The sequence below is a fragment of the Heterodontus francisci genome, chromosome 17 (genome assembly GCF_036365525.1).
Source record: "Heterodontus francisci isolate sHetFra1 chromosome 17, sHetFra1.hap1, whole genome shotgun sequence".
Taxonomy (NCBI): domain Eukaryota; kingdom Metazoa; phylum Chordata; class Chondrichthyes; order Heterodontiformes; family Heterodontidae; genus Heterodontus; species Heterodontus francisci.
Window position 1 is genome coordinate 2964309 of NC_090387.1, and position 27335 is coordinate 2991643.

At 51.0% G+C, this 27335-nt stretch overlaps 1 protein-coding gene across 1 annotated transcript in view; it reads right to left on the bottom strand.

Annotated features, from left to right (window-relative positions):
- The window catches only part of rhpn2 (rhophilin, Rho GTPase binding protein 2), a 55668-nt gene extending 30047 nt beyond the window's left edge, over positions 1-25621 (bottom strand). Inside the window, exons 1-2 of the mRNA XM_068049012.1 lie at positions 25207-25621; positions 11844-11959 (exon numbers count right to left, since the gene is read on the bottom strand). Of these exons, the coding sequence (XP_067905113.1) occupies positions 11844-11959; positions 25207-25275 (185 nt within the window). The 5' untranslated portion in view covers positions 25276-25621. The remainder of the gene's footprint in view (positions 1-11843; positions 11960-25206) is intronic.
- Between the last annotated feature and the right edge of the window lie 1714 nt (positions 25622-27335).

Genomic DNA, 27335 nt, shown 5'->3' on the forward strand with positions numbered 1-27335 from the left:
TGTCCATAGATCTCTGAAGGCAGAAGGGCAGGTTAATAGGGTGGTGAAAAAGGCATATGAGACACTTGCCTTTATCAATCAAAGCATAGATTACAAAAGCAGGGAGGTCATGTTGGAGTTGTACAGAACTTTGGGAAGGCCACAGCTGAAGTACTGTGTGCAATTCTGGTCGCCACATTATAGGAAGGATGTGATTGTATTGGAGGGGGTGCAGAGGCGATTCACCAGGATGGTGCCTGGGATGGAACATTTAAGCTATGAAGAGAGGTTGGATAGGCTTGGGTTGTTTTCGCTGGAGCAGAGAAGACTGAGGGGTGACCTGATCGAGGTGTACAAGATTATGAGGGGCATGGACAGGGTGGATAGGGAGCAGCTGTTCCCCTTAGTTGAAGGGCCAGTTACGAGGGGACACAAGTTTTAGGTGAGGGGTGGGAGGTTTAAGGGGGATTTGAGGAAGAACTTTTTTACCAGAGGGTGGTGACGGTCTGGAATGCACTGCCTGGGAGGGTGGTAGAGGTGGGTTGCCTCACATCCTTTAAAAAGTACCTGGATGAGCACTTGGCACGTCATAACATTCAAGGCTATGGGCCAAGTGCTGGCAAATGGGATTAGGTAGACAGGTCAGGTGTTTTAATGCATCGGTGCAGACTCGATGGGCCGAAGGGCCTCTTCTGCACTGTATTATTCTGTGATTAAGCAGGGTCAAAGATGCAATGCTCGATTGCTCAGCATGTTAACACATTACGGAGTGTAACACACAGCCATAGAGCAGCTCCCAGCCCTGGTCTCCTCAGTGAGTGCATTCCAGCAGATTGGACACAACTACTGGACCAGTACCACTGGACTGAAGTGGACAGGGAAGAGTAATCTAGCTCCCAATCACTGCTCAGTGATCTCTGCTGGGAAACTGGATGATAGGATTTGCTCGTGTTAATGCCTCACTGTGTCTGATGACCCACAACAGACAGGGAGGAATCAGAGGGAAATGGGAGCTCCCAGGGGGCTGTTTGGGAGCAAATTCAGTACAAGTGCTGCCTCACCCTAAACACACACCACACCGCCTCTGCCACTGCCTCTAGGCTCAGCCAGCTTCCTATCTATACAATCACAGCACAGTAACCAAGCCTGAAACAAAACGTGCTCAGCAGGACACAACTTCCTTCTGATCAGCAACCAAATCTCTGCTCAAACACACAATTGTTGGCCCACTGCACACTCCCACAAAACTGCAGAGATTCATCCTTACTGGCACTAGAGGGGAAATGGAAACAGAAAGATAATTGGTTGTAATAAAATTAGAAAGGATATCCAATTAGAAAGGAGAGAAACAGTATTAAACAGACTGAGACCCACAGCCTCTCCCAGCTCAAAATTCTGCGTTGCTAAACTAGGCCAGCAAGTTAAAAGTGAAGCAGACACATAGCCTGAGACGAACATCCTGAGCAGACATGTGGGCACTGGCCCACTTCTGGAAGCTCACCGAAAAGGCTTTTTTTCATGGATGAGGCAAGATGGAATATGGGTAGGCTATTCAACTGTAGGGGCATCGCACCTAATGTCCATCACCAGAGGTCACTGCACAATGATCAACTGCAGCCCTGGCTAATTTCTCCTCTCTAATCCAGGGGTGCTGAGATAGATTACAGGAGGCCTCCCTCAGCTAGCTGAGGTCAAAGAACCTGGGCCTTATCGTGAGCAATTACTCAGCAGTCAGGAAACCGCCATCTTTTCATTCCCAATTGGGAATCCTGCAGTTTCACCTTGAAACACTCTGGTGAATAAACAGTCCCTGATCATAGCGTTATACAGCATAGAAACAGGCCCTTCAGCCCATCATGTCTGTGCCAGCCATCACCCCACCTCCTGCATGACACCAAATCATTTCATTCCCAATTGACAGGGCATGAGCAGTGAAATCAGTGTCCTAGGCCCAACCATCTTCAGCTGCTTCATCAATGACCTTCCCTCCATCATAAGGTCAGAAGTGGGGATGTTCACTGATGATTGGTGCATTTACAACTCCTCAGATACTGAAGCAGTCCGTGTCGAAATGCAGCAAGACCTGGGCAATATCCAGGCTTGGGCGGATAAGTGGCAAGTAACATTCATGCCACACAAGTGCCAGGCAATGTCCATCTCCAACAAGAGAGAATCTTACCATCTCCCCTTGACATTCAATGGCATGACAATCGCTGAATCCCCCACTATCAACATCCTAGGGGCTACCATTGACCAGGAACTGAACTGGAGTATCCATATAAATACCGTGGCAACAAGAGCAGGTCAGAGGCTAGGAATCCTGCAGCGAGTAACTCACCTCCTGATTCCCCAAAGCCTGTCCACCATCTACAAGGCACAAGTCAGGAGTGTGATGGAATACTCTCCACTTGCCTGGATGGGTGCAGCTCCAACAACACTCAAGAAGCTCAACACCATCCAGGACAAAGCAGCCCGCTTGATTGGCACACCATCTACAAACAGTTTGGTTCTGGGTACTGCCTTTGCGGAGTTTGCAAGTTCTCCCTGTGACCGCGTGGGTTTCCACTGGGTGCTCCGGTTTCCTCCCACAGCCAAAGACTTGCAGGTTGGTAGGTAAATTGGCCATTGTAAATTGCCCCTAGTGTAGGTAGGAAAATGGTGGGGATGTGATAGGGAATATGGGATTAAAATAGGGTTAGTATAAATGGGTGTTGTTGGTCGGCACAGACTCGGTGGGCCGAAGGGCCTGTTCTGGTGCTGTATCTCTCTCTAAAAAAAAAAAACATTCACTCCCTCCACCACCGATGCACAGTGGCAGCAGTGTGTACCATCTACAAGATGCACTGCAGCAACACACCAAGGCTCCTTCTACAGAACTTTCCAAACCCGTGACCTCTACCAACTAGAAGGACAAGGGCAGCAAATACATGGGAACACAACCACCTGCAAGTTCCACTCCAAGTCACACACCATCCTGACTTGGAACTATATCGCCGTTCCTTCACTGTCGCTGGGTCAAAATCCTGGAACTCCCTTCCTAACAGCACTGTGGGTATACTTACCCCACATGGACTGTAGCGGTTCAAGAAGGCAGCTCACCACCACCTTCTCAAGGGCAACTAGGGATGGGCAATAAATGCTGGACTAACCAGTGACACCCACATCCCATGCATGAATTTAAAAAAAAACCTTCAGCAAAATGCATCCAAAGAAAACGACAGACTGGGTCAAATCACAGAAAGCTCAAAGCAGGAGCAGGAATTCCAGGGGATCTGTTATACTCAAAGGGTTATAAGAGAACATTGAAAAAGACAAGGGGGACAATACCTCTGGGACTGTAGCCAGCAAGAGCCCCTTCCTTCAGATAGAATAGGGAACGAGAAAGGAATTGAAATACAGGGATATCACTCGGGTGCCTCACTCTCCCCCAGGAGTACAGGTTTAAAGGGACAGTGTCCCTGGTAACCAGAGATCAGGTTTAAAGGCTGACATTGGCTCCTTTAAAGGCTGCTAGTTGGCACAATGCAGCCAGGGCATGAGGTTGGAGCAGCTAAAGAACACTTGCTGTGTTTGGACATTTGATCTGCAGCCAGGTAAACAATTGGACAGAATGTGTGCTGCTTGAGAACCGAATGTTCTCACTGCAGGCACATTCTCTGCACAAACTGTGTACCTTTATGAAGTGCAAGTACAGAACATCACTGGACAGATACCACGGCTGGGAGGGGTAACTCAGTAAATCAGGCAGCACTCAATGTTTTGGAGCAAGGCAGGAAGGATTCGTTCCGAGGTCTCGCAGGACCAACTGGTCAAATAATCTCTCTGCCCTTAGTCACAATGGATTCATGGCAAGGGTCTGTGGGGGTGGCAACGGTGGGAAAAGAGGAGAAAAAGGAGAGAGACACACATACACAAAGACACGGGGGATCGAGAGACACACACACACACACGGGGGAGAGAGAGAGACACACACACACACACGGGGGAGAGAGAGAGAGAGACACACACACAGACACGGGGGAGAGAGAGAGAGAGACACACACAGACACGGGGGAGAGAGAGAGAGACACACACACACTCACACGGGGGATCGAGAGACACACACACACACACACGGGGGAGAGAGAGAGAGACACACACACACACACACGGGGGAGAGAGAGAGACACACACACACACACGGGGGAGAGAGAGAGACATACACACACACACGGGGGAGAGAGAGAGACACACACACACACGGGGGAGAGAGAGAGAGACACACACACACACGGGGGAGAGAGAGAGAGAGACACACACAGACACGGGGGAGAGAGAGAGAGAGAGAGAGAGACACAGACACGGGGGAGAGAGAGAGAGAGAGAGACACACAGACACGGGGGAGAGAGAGAGAGAGAGACACACAGACACGGGGGAGAGAGAGAGAGAGACACACACAGACACGGGGGAGAGAGAGAGAGAGACACACACAGACACGGGGGAGAGAGAGAGAGAGACACACACAGACACGGGGGAGAGAGAGAGAGAGAGACACACACACAGACACGGGGGAGAGAGAGAGAGAGAGACACACAGACACGGGGGAGAGAGAGAGAGACACACACACAGACACGGGGGAGAGAGAGAGAGAGAGAGAGAGAGACACACAGACACGGGGGAGAGAGAGAGAGACACACAGACACGGGGGAGAGAGAGAGAGACACACACAGACACGGGGGAGAGAGAGAGAGAGAGAGAGACACACAGACACGGGGGAGAGAGAGAGAGAGAGAGACACACACAGACACGGGGGAGAGAGAGAGAGACACACACAGACACGGGGGAGAGAGAGAGAGAGACACACACACAGACACGGGGGAGAGAGAGAGAGAGAGACACACAGACACGGGGGAGAGAGAGAGAGAGAGACACACAGACACGGGGGAGAGAGAGAGAGAGACACACACAGACACGGGGGAGAGAGAGAGAGAGACACACACACAGACACGGGGGAGAGAGAGAGAGAGAGACACACAGACACGGGGGAGAGAGAGAGAGAGACACACACAGACACGGGGGAGAGAGAGACACACACACAGACACGGGGGAGAGAGAGACACACACACAGACACGGGGGAGAGAGAGACACACACACACAGACACGGGGGAGAGAGAGACACACACACACAGACACGGGGGAGAGAGAGACACACACACAGACACGGGGGAGAGAGAGACACACACACACAGACACGGGGGAGAGAGAGACACACACACACAGACACGGGGGAGAGAGAGACACACACACACAGACACGGGGGAGAGAGAGACACACACACACACAGACACGGGGGAGAGAGAGACACACACACACACACACACGGGGAGAGAGAGACACACACACACACGGGGAGAGAGACACACACACACACGGGGGAGAGAGACACACACACACACGGGGGAGAGAGACACACACACACACGGGGGAGAGAGACACACACACACACGGGGGAGAGAGACACACACACACACGGGGGAGAGAGACACACACACACACGGGGGAGAGAGACACACACACACACGGGGGAGAGAGACACACACACACACACACACACACACACACGGGGGAGAGAGAGAGACACACACACACACACACACGGGGGAGAGAGAGACACACACACACACACACACACACGGGGGAGAGAGAGACACACACACACACACACACACACGGGGGAGAGAGAGACACACACACACACACGGGGGAGAGAGAGAGACACACACACACACGGGGGAGAGAGAGAGACACACACACACGGGGGAGAGAGAGAGACACACACACACGGGGGAGAGAGAGAGACACACACACACGGGGGAGAGAGAGAGACACACACACACGGGGGAGAGAGAGAGAGAGACACACACAGACACGGGGGAGAGAGAGAGAGAGAGAGAGAGAGAGACACACAGACACGGGGGGAGAGAGAGAGAGAGAGAGACACACACAGACACGGGGGAGAGAGAGAGAGAGACACACACAGACACGGGGGAGAGAGAGAGAGAGACACACACACAGACACGGGGAGAGAGAGAGAGAGAGACACACAGACACGGGGGAGAGAGAGAGAGAGACACACACAGACACGGGGGAGAGAGAGAGAGAGACACACACAGACACGGGGGAGAGAGAGACACACACACAGACACGGGGGAGAGAGAGACACACACACAGACACGGGGGAGAGAGAGACACACACACACAGACACGGGGGAGAGAGAGACACACACACACAGACACGGGGGAGAGAGAGACACACACACACAGACACGGGGGAGAGAGAGACACACACACACAGACACGGGGGAGAGAGAGACACACACACACACACACACACACACACGGGGGAGAGAGAGACACACACACACACACACGGGGAGAGAGAGACACACACACACACACACGGGGAGAGAGAGACACACACACACACGGGGGAGAGAGACACACACACACACGGGGGAGAGAGACACACACACACACGGGGGAGAGAGACACACACACACACGGGGGAGAGAGAGACACACACACACGGGGGAGAGAGACACACACACACACGGGGGAGAGAGACACACACACACACACACACACACACACGGGGGAGAGAGACACACACACACACACACACACGGGGGAGAGAGAGGAGACACACACACACACACACACACACGGGGGAGAGAGAGAGACACACACACACACACACACACGGGGGAGAGAGAGACACACACACACACACACACGGGGGAGAGAGAGACACACACACACACACGGGGGAGAGAGAGAGACACACACACACGGGGGAGAGAGAGAGACACACACACACACGGGGGAGAGAGAGAGACACACACACACACGGGGAGAGAGAGAGACACACACACACACGGGGGAGAGAGAGACACACACACACACGGGGGAGAGAGAGACACACACACACACACACACGGGGGAGAGAGAGACACACACACACGGGGGAGAGAGAGACACACACACACGGGGGAGAGAGACACACACACACACGGGGGAGAGAGACACACACACACACGGGGGAGAGAGACACACACACACACGGGGGAGAGAGAGACACACACACACACACACACACGGGGGAGAGAGAGACACACACACACACACACACGGGGGAGAAAGAGACACACACACACACACACACACACACGGGGGAGAGAGAGACACACACACACGACACACACACACACGGGGGAGAGAGAGACACACACACACACACACACACACGGGGGAGAGAGAGACACACACACACACACACGGGGGAGAGAGAGACACACACACACACACGGGGAGAGAGAGACACACACACACACACGGGGGAGAGAGAGACACACACACACACACGGGGGAGAGAGAGACACACACACACACACGGGGGAGAGAGAGACACACACACACACACGGGGGAGAGAGAGACACACACACACACACGGGGGAGAGAGAGACACACACACACACACGGGGGAGAGAGAGACACACACACACACACACGGGGGAGAGAGAGACACACACACACACACGGGGGAGAGAGAGACACACACACACACACGGGGGATGAGAGAGACACACACACACACACGGGGAGAGAGAAACACACACACACACACACGGGGGAGAGAGAGAGACACACACACACACGGGGGAGAGAGAGAGACACACACACACACACGGGGGAGAGAGAGAGACACACACACGGGGGAGAGAGAGAGACACACACACACACACAGGGGAGAGAGAGAGACACACACACACACACACGGGGGAGAGAAAGACACACACACACACACACGGGGGAGAGAGAGAGACACACACACACACGGGGGAGAGAGAGACACACACACACACACACACACGGGGAGAGAGAGACACACACACACGGGGAGAGAGAGACACACACACACACACACGGGGGAGAGAGAGAGACACACACACACACGGGGGAGAGAGAGAGACACACACACACACGGGGGAGAGAGAGAGACACACACACACACGGGGGAGAGAGAGAGACACACACACACACGGGGGAGAGAGAGACACACACACACACACACGGGGGAGAGAGAGACACACACACACACGGGGGAGAGAGAGACACACACACACACACACACGGGGAAGAGAGAGACACACCACACACACACGGGGGAGAGAGACACACACACACACACACGGGGGAGAGAGAGACACACACACACACACGGGGAGAGAGAGACACACACACACACACGGGGGAGAGAGAGACACACACACACACACGGGGGAGAGAGAGACACACACACACACGGGGAGAGAGAGAGAGACACACACACACACACACACACACACACACACGGGGGAGAGAGAGAGACACACACACACACACACACGGGGGAGAGAGAGAGAGACACACACACACACACACGGGGAGAGAAAGACACACACACCACACACACACGGGGGAGGAGAGAGAGACACACACACACACACACACACGGGGGAGAGAGAGACACACACACACACGGGGGAGAGAGAGACACACACACACACACGGGGGAGAGAGAGACACACACACACACACGGGGGAGAGAGAGACACACACACACACACGGGGAGAGAGAGACACACACACACACACGGGGGAGAGAGAGACACACACACACACGGGGGAGAGAGAGACACACACACACACACGGGGGAGAGAGAGACACACACACACACACGGGGGAGAGAGAGACACACACACACACACGGGGGAGAGAGAGACACACACACACACACGGGGGGAGAGAGAGACACACACACACACACGGGGGGAGAGAGAGACACCACACACACGGGGGAGAGAGAGAGACACACACACGGGGAGAGAGAGAGACACACACACACGGGGGAGAGAGAGAGACACACACGACACACACACACGGGGGAGAGAGAGAGACACACACAACACACACACGGGGGAGAGAGAGGACACACACACACGGGGGAGAGAGAGACACACACACACGGGGGGAGAGAGACACACACACACGGGGGAGAGAGAGAGACACACACACACGGGGGAGAGAGAGACACACACACACGGGGGAGAGAGAGACACACACACACGGGGAGAGAGAGACACACACACGGGGGGGAGAGAGACACACCACACGGGGGGGAGAGAGACACACACACGGGGGGAGAGAGACACACACACGGGGGGAGAGAGACACACACACGGGGGGAGAGAGACACACACACGGGGGGGAGAGAGACACACACACACGGGGGGAGAGAGACACCACACACGGGGGAGAGAGAGACACACACACACGGGGGGAGAGAGAGACACACACACACACGGGGGAGAGAGAGAGACACACACACACACACACACGGGGGAGAGAGAGACACACACACACGGGGGAGAGAGAGACACACACACGGGGGGAGAGAGACACACACACACACACCACACACACGGGGGAGAGAGAGAGACACACACACACACGGGGGAGAGAGAGACACACACACACACGGGGGAGAGAGAGACACACACACACACGGGGGAGAGAGACAGACACACCACACACGGGGGAGAGAGAGAGACACACACACACGGGGGAGAGAGACAGACACACACACACACGGGGGAGAGAGACAGACACACACACACGGGGGAGAGACAGACACACACACACACACACACGGGGGAGAGAGACAGACACACACACACACGGGGGAGAGAGACAGACACACACACACACGGGGGAGGAGAGACAGACACACACACACACGGGGGAGAGAGACCAGACACACACACACACGGGGGAGAGAGACAGACACACACACACACGGGGGAGAGAGACAGACACACACACACACGGGGGAGGAGACAGACACACACACACACGGGGGAGAGAGACAGACACACACACACACGGGGGAGAGAGACAGACACACACACACACGGGGGAGAGAGAGACAGACACACACACACGGGGGAGAGAGACAGACACACACACACACGGGGGAGAGAGACAGACACACACACACACGGGGAGAGAGAGACAGACACACACACACACGGGGGAGAGAGAGACACACACACACACGGGGGAGAGAGAGACACACACACACACGGGGGAGAGAGACAGACACACACACACACGGGGGAGAGAGAGACACACACACACACGGGGGAGAGAGACAGACACACACACACACGGGGGAGAGAGAGACACACACACACACGGGGGAGAGAGAGACACACACACACACGGGGAGAGAGAGACACACACACACACGGGGGAGAGAGAGACACACACACACACGGGGGAGAGAGAGACACACACACACACGGGGGAGAGAGAGACACACACACACACGGGGGAGAGAGAGACACACACACACACGGGGGAGAGAGAGACACACACACACACGGGGGAGAGAGAGACACACACACACACGGGGGAGAGAGAGACACACACACACACGGGGGAGAGAGAGACACACACACACACGGGGGAGAGAGAGACACACACACACACGGGGGAGAGAGAGACACACACACACACGGGGGAGAGAGAGACACACACACACACGGGGGAGAGAGAGACACACACACACACGGGGGAGAGAGAGACACACACACACACGGGGGAGAGAGAGACACACACACACACGGGGGAGAGAGAGACACACACACACACGGGGGAGAGAGAGACACACACACACACGGGGGAGAGAGAGACACACACACACACGGGGGAGAGAGAGACACACACACACACGGGGGAGAGAGAGACACACACACACACGGGGGAGAGAGAGACACACACACACACGGGGGAGAGAGAGACACACACACACACGGGGGAGAGAGAGACACACACACACACGGGGGAGGAGAGAGACACACACACACACGGGGAGAGAGAGACACACACACACACGGGGGAGAGAGAGACACACACACACACGGGGGAGAGAGAGACACACACACACACGGGGGAGAGAGAGACACACACACACACGGGGGAGAGAGAGACACACACACACACGGGGGAGAGAGAGACACACACACACACGGGGGAGAGAGAGACACACACACACACGGGGGAGAGAGAGACACACACACACACGGGGGAGAGAGAGACACACACACACACGGGGGAGAGAGAGACACACACACACACGGGGGAGAGAGAGACACACACACACACACGGGGGAGAGAGAGACACACACACACGGGGGGAGAGAGACACACACACACACGGGGGAGAGAGAGACACACACACACACGGGGGAGAGAGAGACACACACACACACGGGGAGAGAGAGACACACACACACACGGGGAGAGAGAGACACACACACACACGGGGGAGAGAGAGACACACACACACACGGGGGAGAGAGACACACACACACGGGGGAGAGAGACACACACACACGGGGAGAGAGAGACACAACACACACGGGGAGAGAGAGACACACACACACACGGGGGAGAGAGAGACACACACACACACGGGGGAGAGAGAGACACACACACACACGGGGGAGAGAGAGACACACACACACACGGGGGAGAGAGAGACACACACACACACGGGGGAGAGAGAGACACACACACACACGGGGGAGAGAGAGACAACACGGGGGAGACACACACACGGGGGAGAGAGAGACACACACACACGGGGGAGAGAGAGACACACACACGACAACGGGGGAGAGAGAGACACACACACACACGGGGGAGAGAGAGACACACACACACACGGGGGAGAGAGAGACACACACACACGGGGAGAGAGACACACCACAAGGACTTACCGTAGTAGGTTTTCTGCCCCAGCCCGCAGCCGCATTGCTTTAATGATCTGCTGGTTGAGGGTCACTCTCTGGGTCTGCAACTTGCTGCGGCCAGTCTGAGCATACGGGTTACATCCCTGAAAAACAAAGACTGGTGAGCGAGGATCAAACCTGGGGCAGGAGGGGAGAGGAGGAGGCAGCTCTCAGTGAACAGGGTTGGAGAAGAGCAATGTCTGCCATACTCCCTCTCGCCTCCCCCAGCCGGTTCTCAGTTTCACACAGCTCACTGAATGGGTCCAATTCAGTGTTTGGGGGCACACTAACCTCTGCCTGAAAGGCAAAGTGAGTTTAACCATCTCGGATTCTAAGATACAAACTTTCAGTCCAGCATAATAAAGAGTTCAAGTGAGTGGACAAACCATATTAGAAAACCACACAACAGTTAGGCCCCGATCACCAGATAAAATCTACAGCATAGGAGTCCATTCAGCCCATTGCACCTATACTGACTCCAAGAGGCAAGAAAGACTTGCATTTCTATAGCGCTTTCCTCAGGATGTCCAAAAGCACTTTTTTTTATTCATTCATGGGATGTGGGCATCACTGGCAAGGCCAGCATTTATTGCCCATCCCTAATTGCCCTTGAGAAGGTGGTGGTGAGCTGCCTTCTTGAAATGCTACAGTCCATGTGGGGTAGGTATACCCACAGTGCTGAACAGCCAGTGAAGCACTATTGAAGTGTAGGAAACGCGGCAGCTAATTTACATACAGCAAGATCCCAGAAAAAGCAATGAGATGACTAGATAATCTGGTCTCCGATTAGTCCCAGCCCTCAACCACGCACCACACCTTTTAACTTTCCAAATATTTATTCCCTTTCCTTTTAAAAGCTATTACAAATTCCATTTCTCCCACTCTCTCATCCCATGTCCAAACGACCCCATGTATAAAAATAAAATGTTTCTCAGGCAAGTGGATCAGAGGATTTAGCTTCAAATTTGATGAAAAAGTAAATTTGAAACCAAGCATATAAAAAGGTCTAAAAATAATGATAAATTTAGAATTTTGGGGTCCAGGATGTGAGACTGTGCTTCACCTAATTTGAATATAACCAATCTCAGTAAGAATATATTCAACACAGATCGACAGACTGTTGGGCACTAAGAGAATTGATGTCAAAGATCAGCCATGGCCTTACTGAATGGCGGGAGCAGACTCGAGGGGCCGAATGGCCTACTCCCGCTCCTACCGCTAATGTTCTTACAATCTAGGGAGGTTAGGGGGGCCCCCCCAAGATGCAGCAGGACGAGGCTAGCGGCAGTAGAGAGATTGCATCTCATCTAACATTTCCTTGTTGCCTTTGCGATGAGACATTAAAGCGAGGCCCTGTCTACCCTTTCAGGTGGATGTAAAAGATCCAGTGACACTGGATCAAAGAGCAGCAGGGCAGTTCTCCCTGGTGTCCTGGCCGATATTTATCCCTCAGCCATCATCCTTAAAACAGATTATCTGGGTCATTATCACATGGCCATTTGTGGGATCTTGCTGTGCGCAGATTGGCTGCTGCATTTCCTACATTACAACAGTGACTACACTTCAAAAGTACTTCACTGGCTGTGAAACGCGTTGCCGTGTCCTGAGGACATTGAAAGGTGCTATAGAAATGCAAGTTCTTTTTACTGTGGAACAAAAACTTTGCAAAGTCCTTGTGGCTTCAATGTGGCGTCTCGCCCAATGAACAGTTCTCAAGTCATCGAGTTATATCGAGTGCCACCTACAATAGGAGGGAGCAGATATTTTTAGCTCATGACCTGTGTATGACTCACTCCATTCCTTGACGAGTGTATGACGCAATCTCAGGGTGCAGGTAGCAAAGGGCTGGATCCTGCTGTGTAATTGCATTGCAGCAGAGGACAGGTGAGGCCATGATACAGCATGGACTCAATGCCCCAACACACCTCTAGCACAGGGTCAGTAAGTTTTCTGAACCCCCAGCAGGGGCAGGTCAAGACCCCGGATCACCTTCATTTAAAAAAAAAGGAATTGAGCTAATATTTGAATTTCGTTTGTGATTGCCCATCCCAGTCGTCTTCTTAAACTTCTCCAATCTGTGTTGTTAAGGAGCTTCCACAGGGCTGTTGGGTAAATATTTGAAGAAAGAGTTTGCAGGGCTACAGGGAAAGAGCAGGGGAGTGGGAGTAACTGGATAACTCTTTCAAAGAGACAGTACAGGCATGATGGGCCAAATGGTCTTTGGTGCTGTTTGAATCTATAAATGGGAGTAACTGGATAACTCTTTCAAAGAGACAGTACAGGCATGATGGGCCAAATGGTCTTTGGTGCTGTTTGAATCTATAAATCTTTGAAAATTGGAAGAGAAATTTTCAGATGGACAGAGTCAGTGAATGACTGTTACTCTCAGCTATTCAATCCCACAGCAATCTCACTCAGCAAGATGTTAGCAACGTGAGGAAGAAAAACATAAATCACATCATTCTCAGCCACAGGACGGTGGCAGCCACAAAGCAGTAGAAAAGTTCACCCTGTAGCAGGAAGGCAACACTCCCACCTCACCCACCAACCTGCATTTATATAGCACCTTTAACATAAAACATCCCAAGGGGCTTCACAGGAGGAATAGAAAGCAAAATATGACACAGCCACATGAGGAGATATTAAGGCATTTGGGAAAAAGCTTGGTCAAAGTGGTAGGTTTTAAAGGAGCATCTTAAAAGAAGGAATGAGGGTAGAGGCACAGAGAGGTTAATGGCAGAAATTCTAGAGCACAAGGCCTAGACAATTGAAGGTGCAGCCCCCAGAGATGGAGCAAAGGAAACCAGGGGCATGATGTAAAAGCTCAGTGATAAACCTCCCATAATTCCCGAGCTCCCTCTCTGGGAATTCAAACATCAGCTGATGTTACTGCACACAGCTCACACACACTCTCCAGCTGTAAATTGCCACAGCTTCCAAGGACCCCTCATTCTGGCATGGTTAGGGTAACCTGCAGCGAGCAGCCACGGAATATTGACGTGCAGCATTTGAAAGGAGATTTTAAAAATTCAATTAACCATTAGACTAATCCCCACATCACACATTCCTGATATAAATGCAGCCATGGCAACCATCTGTTATCATTGCCAATTAATACACATTCCAGAAGCTTCTCTCTCTCACACACACCTTTGTGTACATAAAGCAATCATTGCCGTCAGCTCTAAATAGCAAAACACACTCTCTCTCTCTCTCGTGTCACCAGCCTCCCGCACGCCACACAAGAACCTATAGACTAAGCACTGACAGGGCTATCAGAGCAGAGCTCAAACAGATACAATCTGACCAAGTTTTTCATCATTGTCCTAAATATGGTGTGTGGCTCAGTGTCAAATTCTGTCTGATAATGGTCCTGTGAAGTGCCTTGGTGTGACAGGTGCTATATAAATAACAGCTGCTGAGGATGGTGTTGCCCCCTTCGATCAGCTGTCGCTACCTAGACTTGCACCGAATCAATGCCCATAAGAGGTTCTGCATTCCTCATGGAATGTTACCCAGGAGGTCAGACTCTGCCAGTCCATGTCTAACGCTCCTGTTCCAGAGTGGAGTTGGCTAAAGCTAGATCACACACTCGGCCTCCCAGCACCACTTTCTGACAAACCGCTCAAAATAAAACGGGTTTGTTTACTGAAGCAATTAGTTTTGGGTAACTAGAACTAGCAAAGCCGAGAGTCCGACAGTAGAACTGCCCTGCAAGAGGGTCACTGTCCTCGTGGTGTGAATCAACCTCCTTCTCTGCACACAGTATGGGCACACTGATCTGTAACTGTATTAACTGAGGATAATGGGGGTCCCCACATTTTTCCTCAGTGCTCACTACAAGTGGAAGTCCTGTCCAATCACCAGCCTTCTCAACACCCAGCCCAGGACAATTGTTGCCTCAATACTGCTGGACGGGCCTGGACTTTTTTTTTTTAAATTTATACATTCTTGGAATGTGGGCGTCACTGGCCAGGCCAGCATTTATTGCCCATCCCTAATTGCCCTTGAGAAGGTGGTGGTGAGCTGTCTTCTTGAACCGCTGCAGTCCATGTGGGGTAGGTATACCCACAGTGCTGTTAGGAAGGGAGTTCCAGGATTTTGACCCAGTGACAGTGAAGGAACGACGATATAGTTCCAAGTCAGGATGGTGTGTGACTTGGAGGGGAACTTGCAGGTGGTGTTCCCATGTATTTGTCCTTGTCCTTCTAGTCGGTAGAGGTCACAAGTCTGGAAGGTGCTGTCGAAGGAGCCTTGGTGTGTTGCTGCAGTGCATCTTGTAGATGGTACACACTGCTGCCACTGTGCGTCGGCGGTGGATGGTGTGCCAATCAAGTGGGCAGCTTTGACCCAGATGGTGTCGAGCTCGAGTGCTGGAGCTGCACCCATCCAGGCAAGTGGAGAGTATTCCATCACACTCCTGACTTGTGCCTTTTAGATGGTGGACAGGTTTTGGGGAGTCAGGAGGTGAGTTACTTGCCGCAGAATTCCCAGCCTCTGACCTGCTGTTGGAGACACAATTCCATTTCTGGTCAATGGTAATCCCCAGGAGGTTGATAGTGGGGGATTCAGCGACCGTAATGCCATTAAATATCAAGGGGAGATGGTTAAATTCTCTCTTGTTGGAGATGGCCATTGCCTGGCACTTGTGTGGCGCGAATGTTACTTGCCACTTATCAGCCCAAGCCTGGATATTGTCTAGGTCTTGCTGCATTGCTACACAGACTGCTTCAGTATCTGAGGAGTTGTGACTGTAACTGAACACTGTCCAATCCTCTTACGTTGGAGGGAAGGTCATTGGTGAAGCAGCTGAAGACGGTTGGGCTTAGGACACTACCCTGAGGAACTCCTGCACTGATGTTCTGAGGCTAAGATGATTGGCCTCCAACAATCACAACCATCTTCCTTTGCGCTAGGTACGATTCCAACCAGCAGAGAGTTCTCCCCCGATTCCCATTGACTTCAATTTTGCTCGGGCTTCTTGATGCCATACTTGGTCAAATGCTGTTTTTATGTCAAAGACAGCCTCTGGAATTCAGCTCTTTTGTCCATGGTTAGACCGAGGCTGTAATGAGATCTGGAGCTGAGTGGTCCAACATGGAGCAAAGGTAGAGGCTGCTTGCAAGAAAGATTTCCCCTGGTGTTATTGCCCATAAAACCTTTGCTATAACAGTAGTGCAAGCTGCTGACTGGTGTGGCTGTATCAGAGTGAATTCATCAAATGCAGCAAGTGCCAGCAATGACTGGAGTTCACCAGGAGCCACTTGCTGCCTCTTCATTTCAGACAATCAGGCTCTTCATTCAGTTGCCAGTCGAGCAAACTGATGCCAACACGCAAAGAGCAGAGATTCCCTGCCAGGAACCTGGACCAAAAAGAGATGCCAAGGTGGAGGAGGCACAGTCTGCTGTCCATCTGGGCCCAGGGGAAAGGTTCTTATTTTTGTTGTTGGAATGTGGCAAGCAACAGTTATTGGTCATCCTTCGCTGCTCGATATTAAGAGTCAATAAGATTAGTGGGACTGGTGTCATGTATAGACCAGGCTGGTGAGGGCATCAGAATTCCTGTCCCGAGGGAGTTATGAACTAATTGGAATTTTATGATAATTAATTGAATTTGATGCCCCCACCTTAGCGTTGCTGGGATTCATGCTCAGCTTCTAGAATTCCCTGGGGTTACATCCCCAGAGGAAGACCAGAAATCCAACTCACAGTCTTAACTGCCTTGTTCAGTTGTCAAGATTAAAGGGGGTAATATTATTTTGTATTGTACACAAGTATTAGCAGAACTAAAGGAGCATTGCAGTCTTAGTTCTGTTAGAACAGACCGAATTTGCACAGGACAATCTGAACTAATTAACCATGTCTACAACACAAAACCTGGCTGGGAGTGAAAACATTTAACCCTCTCCCCAGAGTTCCATAAAGCAGGAACAATGTCTCATTTTGAACAAGAAATGCCAAACCAGTACTGAGAGGGTTAAAATTAAACAGGTTTCTCCAGCAGATTTCCAGAGCTGCTTCATCTGTACTCAGACCCTGGGGACACAGAACTGCCCCTCAGTAACTGTGGACATGGGCTCCTTCTCTCCACAAGTTTATTTCCTTTGCTTTTCTGGGACTGAAACACTGAATCCAACAGTCGGAGCGAGGCACAGTCCAGTGGACCCACAAGCAGCATTTCTGGCCTCGATTCACCACTTCTGCCTTTCCTCAGGTCACTGATCAGGAGCAAGAGCCGTGGCTGATTTCCCTCTCTCTCTCTCTCTGTAACCCAGGGGTCACTGGACAATGATCAGGAGCAGGGAGGGAGACAGAAAGCAGGAAACTACAGGCCAGTTATCTTTACATCAGTCATCGGGAAAACGTTAGAAGCTATTAAAGACGTTATAGCAGGGCACTTAGAAAAATTCACGGCAATCAGGCAGAGTCAACATGGTCTTCTTAAAGGGAAAGTATGTTTAACCAATTTTTTGGAATTCTTTGAGGGAGTTACAAGTGCTGTGGATAAAGGGAAACCGGTGGATGTATTGTACCTAGATTTCCAGAAGGCATTTGATAAGGTGCCACATCAAAGGTTATTGCAGAAAATAAAAGCTCATGGTGTAGGGGGTAACATATTTGCATGGGTAGAAGATTGGCTAGCTAACAGGAAACAGAGAGTAGGTGTAAATGGGTGATTTTCTGGTTGACAAGATGTATTGAGTGGTGTGCCACAGGGATCTGTGCTGGGGCCTTAACTTTTTACAGTTTCTGTAAATGACTTGGATGAAGGGACCGAAGATATGGGGTTGCTAAATTTGCTGATGGCACAAAGATAGGTAGGAAAGTAATTTGTGAAGAGGACATGAAGCTACAAAGGGATATAGATAGGTTAAGTGAGTGGGCAAAAATGTGGCAGATGGAGTATAATGTGCGAAAATGCGAAGTTGTCCATTTTGGCAGGAAGAATAAAAAAGACTAGCTAAATGGTGAGAGATTGCAGAGCTCTGAGATGCTGAGGGATCTGGGTGTCCTAGTATGAGTGTACCTGTATGCAGGTACAGCAAGTAATTAGAAAAGCTAATAGAATGTTATCATTTAGCGCAAGGGGAATTGAATACAAAAGTAGGGAGGTTATACTTCAGCTATACAGGGCATTGGTGAGACCACATCTGGAGTACTGTGTACAGTACTAGTCTCCTTAATTAAGGAAGGATGTAAATATGTGGAGGCAGTTCAGAGAAGGTTTACTAGACTAATACCTGGAATGGGAGGGTTATCTTGAGGAAAGGTTGGACAGGCTAGGCTTGTATCCGCTGGAATTTAGAAGAGTAAGAGGCGACTTGATTGAAACATATAAGATTGTGAAGGGTCTAGACAGGGTGGATGTTGAAAGGATGTTTCCCCTTGTGGGAGAATCTAAAACTAGGGGTCACTGTTTAAAAATAAGAGGTTGCCCATTTAAGACAGAGATGAGCAGAAGTTTTTTCTCTCAGAGGGTCGTGAGTCTTTGGAATTCTCTTCCTCAAAAGGCGGTGGAAGCAGAGTCTTTGAATATTTTTAAGGCAGAGGTAGATAAATTCTTGATAAACAAGGAGGTGAAAGGTTATCGGGAGTAGGTGGAAATGTGGAGTAATCAGTTCAGCCATGAGTTTATTGAATGGTGGAGCAGGCTCGAGGGGCCGAGTGGCCAACGTGTGTTCAGGAGCCTGGACTGATTTCCTGGAAGGTGCAGGAGAAAAGTAAATGAAAATACAGGAGCAGAATGTTTTTGACTGCATGTTACCCTCCTCTCCACCTTGAATTGACTCAACTTGGAAATCAACCAGAACCTCCAGTAACAAATTCAGTAAATATATTGATTTTAGATAGAGAGTCACCTGTTCAAACAACACCCACTCCAGCTTGGAAATAATATTCTGAATTCAGTCCTACTAATCATCTAGAGAATGTCAACAGGAGAAAGAAACTTCACATTGCACCTTCCACCCTGTTCATACACATACTGCTGTCCCAGCACAACACTGCAAGCAGTGTGGAACAAGCATCTTAAACCAGTGGTTAATTAAACAGAAATTAAATTTGCCACTCTGTCTGGTCTCAGCATAGAAACCAGTCACCTCCCTTGCTACGTAAACTGAGAAACTTTACAGAACACTGCTAAATTAATCCTACAGCCTTGTATCAACCCCAAACTAATCTCGCTGCCCCGACTCTCCCCCAGCCCAGTAACGACCTCCACTTCAAACATTCATCCACTTTTCCCTTTAAAACTGCAATGGTCTCTGCTCCAACCACTCCATGGTGAAGCATTCCGTGCTCCGCCTCCCACCCTCATGCCTCAATTCTCTCCTCTCTCAGCAATGAATCTAAATTAATGACCCCTCATTACCAATTGCTCAAAGGAAACACTCTTCCCATTCAGTAAAACCCTTCAATTGTAAAAACCCTGTGAATTTACTCTAAGCCAACTCTGGACATTTTCCCCCTCAAAATGCAGCTAAGCCACACAGACCAATCCAACCAGAACCAAAGGGGAGGAATGTAATTTGTAAGCAAATCCAACTGTATCACTGCCCCGATATTACCTTGTACTGTGTCCATGGTCACTAATTTCAGATGTAATTTAACAGAGATGTACAAAATCATGGCATTTTGATGAGTAAATAAAGAGAAACTGTTCCCAGTACAGAGGATCAGTAACCAGAGGACCCAAATTTAATGTCATTGGCAAAAAAAAACAGAGGGAGATGAGAATTTTTATTTCAATAAATACAAGTTATGATGATCTGGAATGCACTGCCTGAGAGTGGTGGAAGCCGATGTGAGGTGGGACATTTTGTAGGAAAAATGAGGAGGCTGTATAATCCTTGGAAAATAAGTGTTTACATGGGGTAGAGGAATAGAGGAACCGGAGGATACAAGTACACAGATCACTAAAAAGTGGTGACGCAGGTTAATAAGGCCATAAAAAAAGCTAACAAAACGTTGGAGTTCTTTTCTAGATGGAGAGAATTGAAAAGCAGAGAAGTTATGTTAAACTTGTATAGGGTCTTGGTTAGACCACACTCAAAGACAGACACACTGGAGAAAGTGCAAAGACGACTTGATAGCAGAACTGAGAGGTTACACCCATCAGGAAAGGCTGAACAAGCGGAGGCTCTTTTCTCTAGAAAGAGAGGGCTGAGGGCTAACATCATAGAAGTCTTTCAGATTATGAAAGGGTTTGACAGGGTAAACATAGAGAAAACATTTCCACTTGGGGCCAAGACCAGAACTAGGGGCCAAAAATATAAGGTAGTTACAAATAAATCAAATAGAGAATCCAGGAGAAACTTCTGTACCCAGAGAGTGACACTACCACATGTAGTAGTTGAGGCAAACAGGAGATGAAAGGAATAGAAATATATCTGATGGGTTCAATGACAAAGGGTGAGAAGACGCTTGTGTGGAGCAAAGACATCAGTATGGATTGAATAGGCCGAATGGCCTGTTTTTGTGCTGTAAATACTTTACAATCGTAGCTTTCTAAAGGGAATTGGATGTATTTGAAAAGAAAGAAATTGCAGCACTATGGGGAAAAAAGAGCAGGGGATCCAGCAGAGGCACAGTGGGCTGAATAGTCTCCTGTGCTGTTTCACGTTTCAAAATAACTCCTTGACATTGTCTGGCAACTGTCCCAGTCCTTGAAGATCAAGTCCCAGCATTATACTGAGGATACCCTTCATCATGCTGTGCGGCACTACCATTGTGCTAAATGGGCAGATTCAAAACAGATCTAGCAGCTCAAAACAGAGCATCCATGAGGCAGTGGGATCATCAGCAGCAGAATTGTATTCAAACACAGTCTGTAACCTTATAGACCAGCATATCCCTCACTCTACCATTACCATCAAGTCAGGGGACCAACCCTGGTTCAGTGAGGAGTGCAGGAGGGCAGGGCAGAAGCAGCACCAGGTACACCTCATGAGATGCCAACCTGGTGAAGCTACAAACAAACACAGGAATACATGAATGCTAAACAGCGGAAGCAGCAAGCGATAGAGAGCTCAGCGATACCAAAGCTCTGCAGTCCTGCCACATCAAGTAATGAATGGTGCTGGACAACTAAACAACTCACTGGAGGAGGCTCCATAAACATCTCCATCCTTAATGATGGGAGAGCCCCTCATCAGTGCAAAAGACAAGACTGAAGCATTTGCAACCATCTCGGCCTCCTCCTGAGGTCCCCAGCATCACAGATGCCAGTCTTCAGCCAATTCGAATCACTCCATGTGATAAAGAAACGGCATTGGATTCTGCAAAGGCTATGGGCCCTGGCAACATCACGGCTGTAAATGCTGAGGACTAGTCCTCCCGAACCAGCTGTGTACTTAGCCAACAAAAACAAGAAATGCTGGATTCACTCAGCAGGTCTGGCAGCATCTGTGGAAAGAGAAGCAGAGTTAACGTTTCGGGTCAGTGACCCGAAACGTTAACTCTGCTTCTCTTTCCACAGATGCTGCCAGACCTGCTGAGTGAATCCAGCATTTCTTGTTTTTGTTTCAGATTTCCAGCATCCGCAGTATTTTGCTTTTATTTTAGTGTACTTAGCCAAACTGTTCCAAAATAGCTACAACACTATCAATGCAGAAAAGTGGGAAATTACCCAGGTACATTCTGTCCACAAAAACGACAAATCTAATCTGGCCAATTACCACCCCATCAGTCTACTCTCAATCATCAGTAAAGTGATGGAAGGTGTCATCAACAGTGCCACCGAGCAGCACTTGCTTAGCAATAACCTGCTCAGTGACGCTCAGTTTGGGTTCCGCCAGGGCCACTCAGCTCCTGACCTCATTACAGCCTTGGTTCAAACATGGACAAAAGAGCTGAACTCGAGGTGAGGTGAGAGTGACTGCCCTTGACATCAAGGCAGCATTTGACCGAGTATGGCATCAAGGAGCCCTAGCAAAACTGAGGTCAATGGGAATCAGGGGGAAAACCCTGAAGGAAGATGGTTGTGGTTGTTGGAGGTCAATCGTCTGAGCTCCAAGACATCACTGCAGGAGTACCTCAGGGTAGTGTCCTAGGCCCAACCATCTTCAGCTGCTTCATCAATGACCTTCCTTCAATCATGTCAGAAGTGGGGATGTTCACTGATGATTGCACAATGTTCAGCACCATTCGTGACTCCTCAGATACTGAAGCAGTCCGTGTAGAAATGCAGCAAGACCTGGACAATATCCAGGCTTGGGCTGATAACTGACAAGTAACATTCGTGCCACACAAGTGCCAGGCAATGACCATCTCCAACAAGAGAGAATATAACCATCTCCCCTTGACATTCAATGGCATTACCATCGCTGAATCCCCCACTATCAACATCCTAGGGGCTACCATTGACCAGAAACTGAACTGGAGTAGCCATATAAATACCGTGGCAACAAGAGCAGGTCAGAGGTTAGGAATCCTGCGGCGAGTAACTCACCTCCCGACTCCCCAAAGCCTGTCCACCATCTACAAGGCACAAGTCAGGAGTGTGATGGAATACTCTCCACTTGCCTGGATGGGTGCAGCTCCAACAACACTCAAGAAGCTCGACACCATCCAGGACAAAGCAGCCCGCTTGATTGGCACCCCATCCACAAACATTCACTCCCTCCACCACCGACGCACAGTGGCAGCAGTGTGTATCATCTACAAGATGCACTGCAGCAATGTACCAAGGCTCCTTAGACAGCACCTTCCAAACCCGCGACCTCTACCAACTAGAAGGACAAGGGCAGCAAATGCATGGGAACACCACCACCTGCAAGTTCCCCTCCAAGTCACACACCATCCTGACTTGGAACTATATCGCCATTCCTTCACTGTCGCTGGGTCAAAATCCTGGAACTCCCTTCCCAACAGCACTGTGGGTATACCTACCCCAAATGGACTGCAGCAGTTCAAGAAGGCAGCTCACCACCACCTTCTCAAGGGCAACTAGGGATGGGCAATAAATGCTGGCCTGGCCAGCGACGCCCACATCCCGGGAATGAATAACAAAGTATCTGCTCCCTCGTAATGCTAGTTCCCTATCTCTGGACCATGCTGCTGAATCTACATTGCACACAGTCTGGTTTTAATCTAATTTCTATATTGGGACACCCACAGCTACACTCTGTCCTCTTCAATGTGGTCTAACCATTGCCTTGTAGCAGATTCAGTGTTTATAAAAACCCAAACTTCACAAACAGAAACATTGCAACAAAGATTGACACAAAGACCGGATTACAACAGCGAGTCTGGAATGAATGTGCAGCCACTCGAAACATGTACCGGGGGGGGGGGGGGCGGCGGGGGGAGCAGTCAGAATAACTCAAGAGGGGCTGTAGTCTCACCCCCCAACCCCGTGTAACTCCCCCCCCGGGGTAAAACCCCCTCCCCTCCTCCCCACCGGGTAAATCCCCTCCCCTCCTACCCCCCCCCCCCGAGGTAAACCTCCTCCCCCCAGGGTAAACCCCCTCCCCTCCTCCCCTCTGGGTAAATCCCCTCCCCTTCCCCCCCCCCCCCCGAGGTAAACCTCCTCCCCCTAGGGTAAACCCCCTCCCCTCCTCCCGGGGTAAATCCCCTCCCCTCCTCCCCCTGGGGTAAACCTCCTCCCCCCAGGGTATATCCCCTCCCCTCCTCCCCCCGGCGTAAACCTCCTCCCCCAGGGGTAAACCTCCTCCCCCCAGGGTAAATCCCCTCCCCTCCTCCCCCCGGGGTAAACCTCCTCCCCCCGGGGTATATCCCCCTCCCCCCGGGGTATATCCCCCTCCCCCCGGGGTAAATCGCCCTCCCCCCGGGGTAAATCCCCTCCTCCCCCCGGGGTAAACCCCCTCCCCTCCTCCCCCCCGGGGTAAACCTCCTCCCCCCGGGGTATATCCCCTCCCCTCCTCCCCCCGGGGTAAATCGCCCCCCCCCGGGGTAAACCTCCTCCCCCCGGGGTAAATCACCCTCCCCCCGGGGTATATCCCCTCCCCCCCCCACCCCGGGGTATATCCCCTCCTCCCCCTCCGGGGTATATCCCCTCCTCCGGGGTATATCCCCTCCCCCCCCCCCCCGGGGTATATCCCCTCCTCCCCCTCCGGGGTATATCCCCTCCTCCGGGGTATATCCCCTCCCCCTCCTCCGGGGTAAATCCCCTCCCCCTCCTCCGGGGTAAACCTCCTCCCCCCAGGGTATATCCCCTCCCCTCCTCCCCCCCGGGGTAAATCACCCTCCCCCCGGGGTAAATCCCCTCCCCCCCGGGGTAAATCACCCTCCCCCCCGGGGTAAACCTCCTTCCCCCGGGGTATATCACCCTCCCCCCGGGGTAAATCCCCTCCCCTTGGGGTAAACCTCCCCCCAGTTCCCGGACACTGACCTTACGGAAGCAGCTGCTCTCCCGCACCGGGCTACTCGGGTGTCCGGCTGTCCGGAGGGTGTCGGTCATCGCGGGGCCGGAATCACTGACCCGGGGTCCGGGCCGCTCGGGAACTCGGAACCCGCCGCTTCTCTGTCCGGATCCCGGAGCCGCTCCCGGTCTCTCCCTCTCGGTCACCCGGTGCTGGGGTGTCGGGCTCCTCTCTCTCCCGGTCTGTCCTGGTGTCGGGCTCCTCTCTCTCCCGGTCTGTCCTGGTGTCGGGCTCCTCTCTCTCCCGGTCTGTCCTGGTGTCGGGCTCCTCTCTCTCCCGGTCTGTCCTGGTGTTGGGCTCCTCTCTCTCCCGGTCTGTCTTGGTATCAGGCTCCGCTCTCTTTCTCTCTCGGTGTCTCCGCTACTCTAAAGCGGCTCCGCTTCCGCCTCTTCCCTCAATCCCGGATCCTCCCTTTTCACAAACACACACCCACAGGGGGAGGATCGCACAGGTATCCCGATAAACAATCAAGTCTAACATCAGTGGTTGGGAAACTACTGGATAAAATTCTGAGGGACAGGATTAATCACCACTTGGAGAGGCAGGGATTAATCAGGGATAGTCAACACTGCTTTGTCAGGGGGAGATCGTGTCTAACTAACTTGATTGAATTTTTTGAGACGGTGACTAGGTGTGTAGATGAGGGTAAAGCAGTTGATGTAGTCTACATGGACTTCAGTAAGACTTTTGATAAGGTCCCACATTGGAGATTGGTTAAGAAGGTAAGAGCCCATGGGATCCAGGGTAATTTAGCAAATTGGATCCAAAATTGGCTTAGTAGCAGGAGGCAGAGGGTGATGGTCGAGGGTTGTTTTTGCAAGTGGAAGCCTGTGACCAGTGGTGTACCACAGGGATCGGTGCTGGACCCTTGCTGTTTGTAGTGTATATTAATGATTTAGACGTGAATCAAGAAGGTATGATCAGTAAGTTCACAAATGACACAAAAATTGGTGGTGTCTTAAATAGTGAGGAGGAAATCCTTAGATTACAGGATGATATAGTTGGGTTGGTAAGATGGGCGGAGCAGTGGCAAATGGAATTTAATCCTGAGAAGTGTGAGGTGATGCATTTTGGGAAGACTAACAAGGCAAGGGAATATACAATGGATGGTAGGACCCTAGGAAGTACAGAAAGTCAGAAGGACCTTGGTGTACTTGTCCAAAGATCACTGAAGGCAGCAACACAGGTAGATAAGGTGGTTAGGAAGGCAAATGGGATACTTGCCTTTATTAGCTGAAGCATAGAATATAAGAGCAGGGAGGTGATGATGGAGCTGTATAAAATGCTAGTTAGGATGCAGCTGGAGTACTGTGCAGAATTCTGGTCACCATACTATAGGAAGGATGTGATTGCACTGGAGAGGGTGCAGAGGAGATTCACCAGAATGTTGCCTGGGCTGGAGCATTTCAGCTGTGAAGAGAGACTGAAAAGTCTAGGGTTGTTTTCCTTATAACAGAGAAGGCAGAGGGGGGACATGATTGAGGGATACAAAATTATGAGGGGCATTGATAGATTAGATAGGAAAAAACTTTTTCCCTTAGCAGAGGGGTCAAGAACCAGGGGGCATAGATTTGAGGTAAGGGGCAGGAGGTTTAGAGGGGATTTGAGGAAATATCTTTCCATTCAGAGGGTGGTTGGAATTGGAACACACTGCCTGAAGGGGTGGTAGAGGCAGGAACCCTCACAACATTTAAGAAGTATTTAAATGAGCTCTTGAAACGCCAAAGCAGACAAGGCTACAGGCCAAGTGCAGGAAAAAGGGATAAGAATAGTTAGGTGCTTGATGGTCGGTGCGGACAGGATGGGCTGAAGGGCCTGTTTCTGTGTTGTATAACTCTATGACTCTATAATTAGTAACCTGACCCCAATAAACAATCAATCAGCACCTGTATCCCAATAATCAATCAATCAGCACCTGAACCCAATAATCAATCAATCGTCACCTGTATCCCAATAATCAATCAATCAGCACCTGTATCCCAATAATCAATCAATCAGCACCTGAACCCAATAATCAATCAATCAGCACCTGTATCCCAATAATCAATCAATCAGCACCTGTATCCCAATAATCAATCAATCAGCACCTGAACCCAAT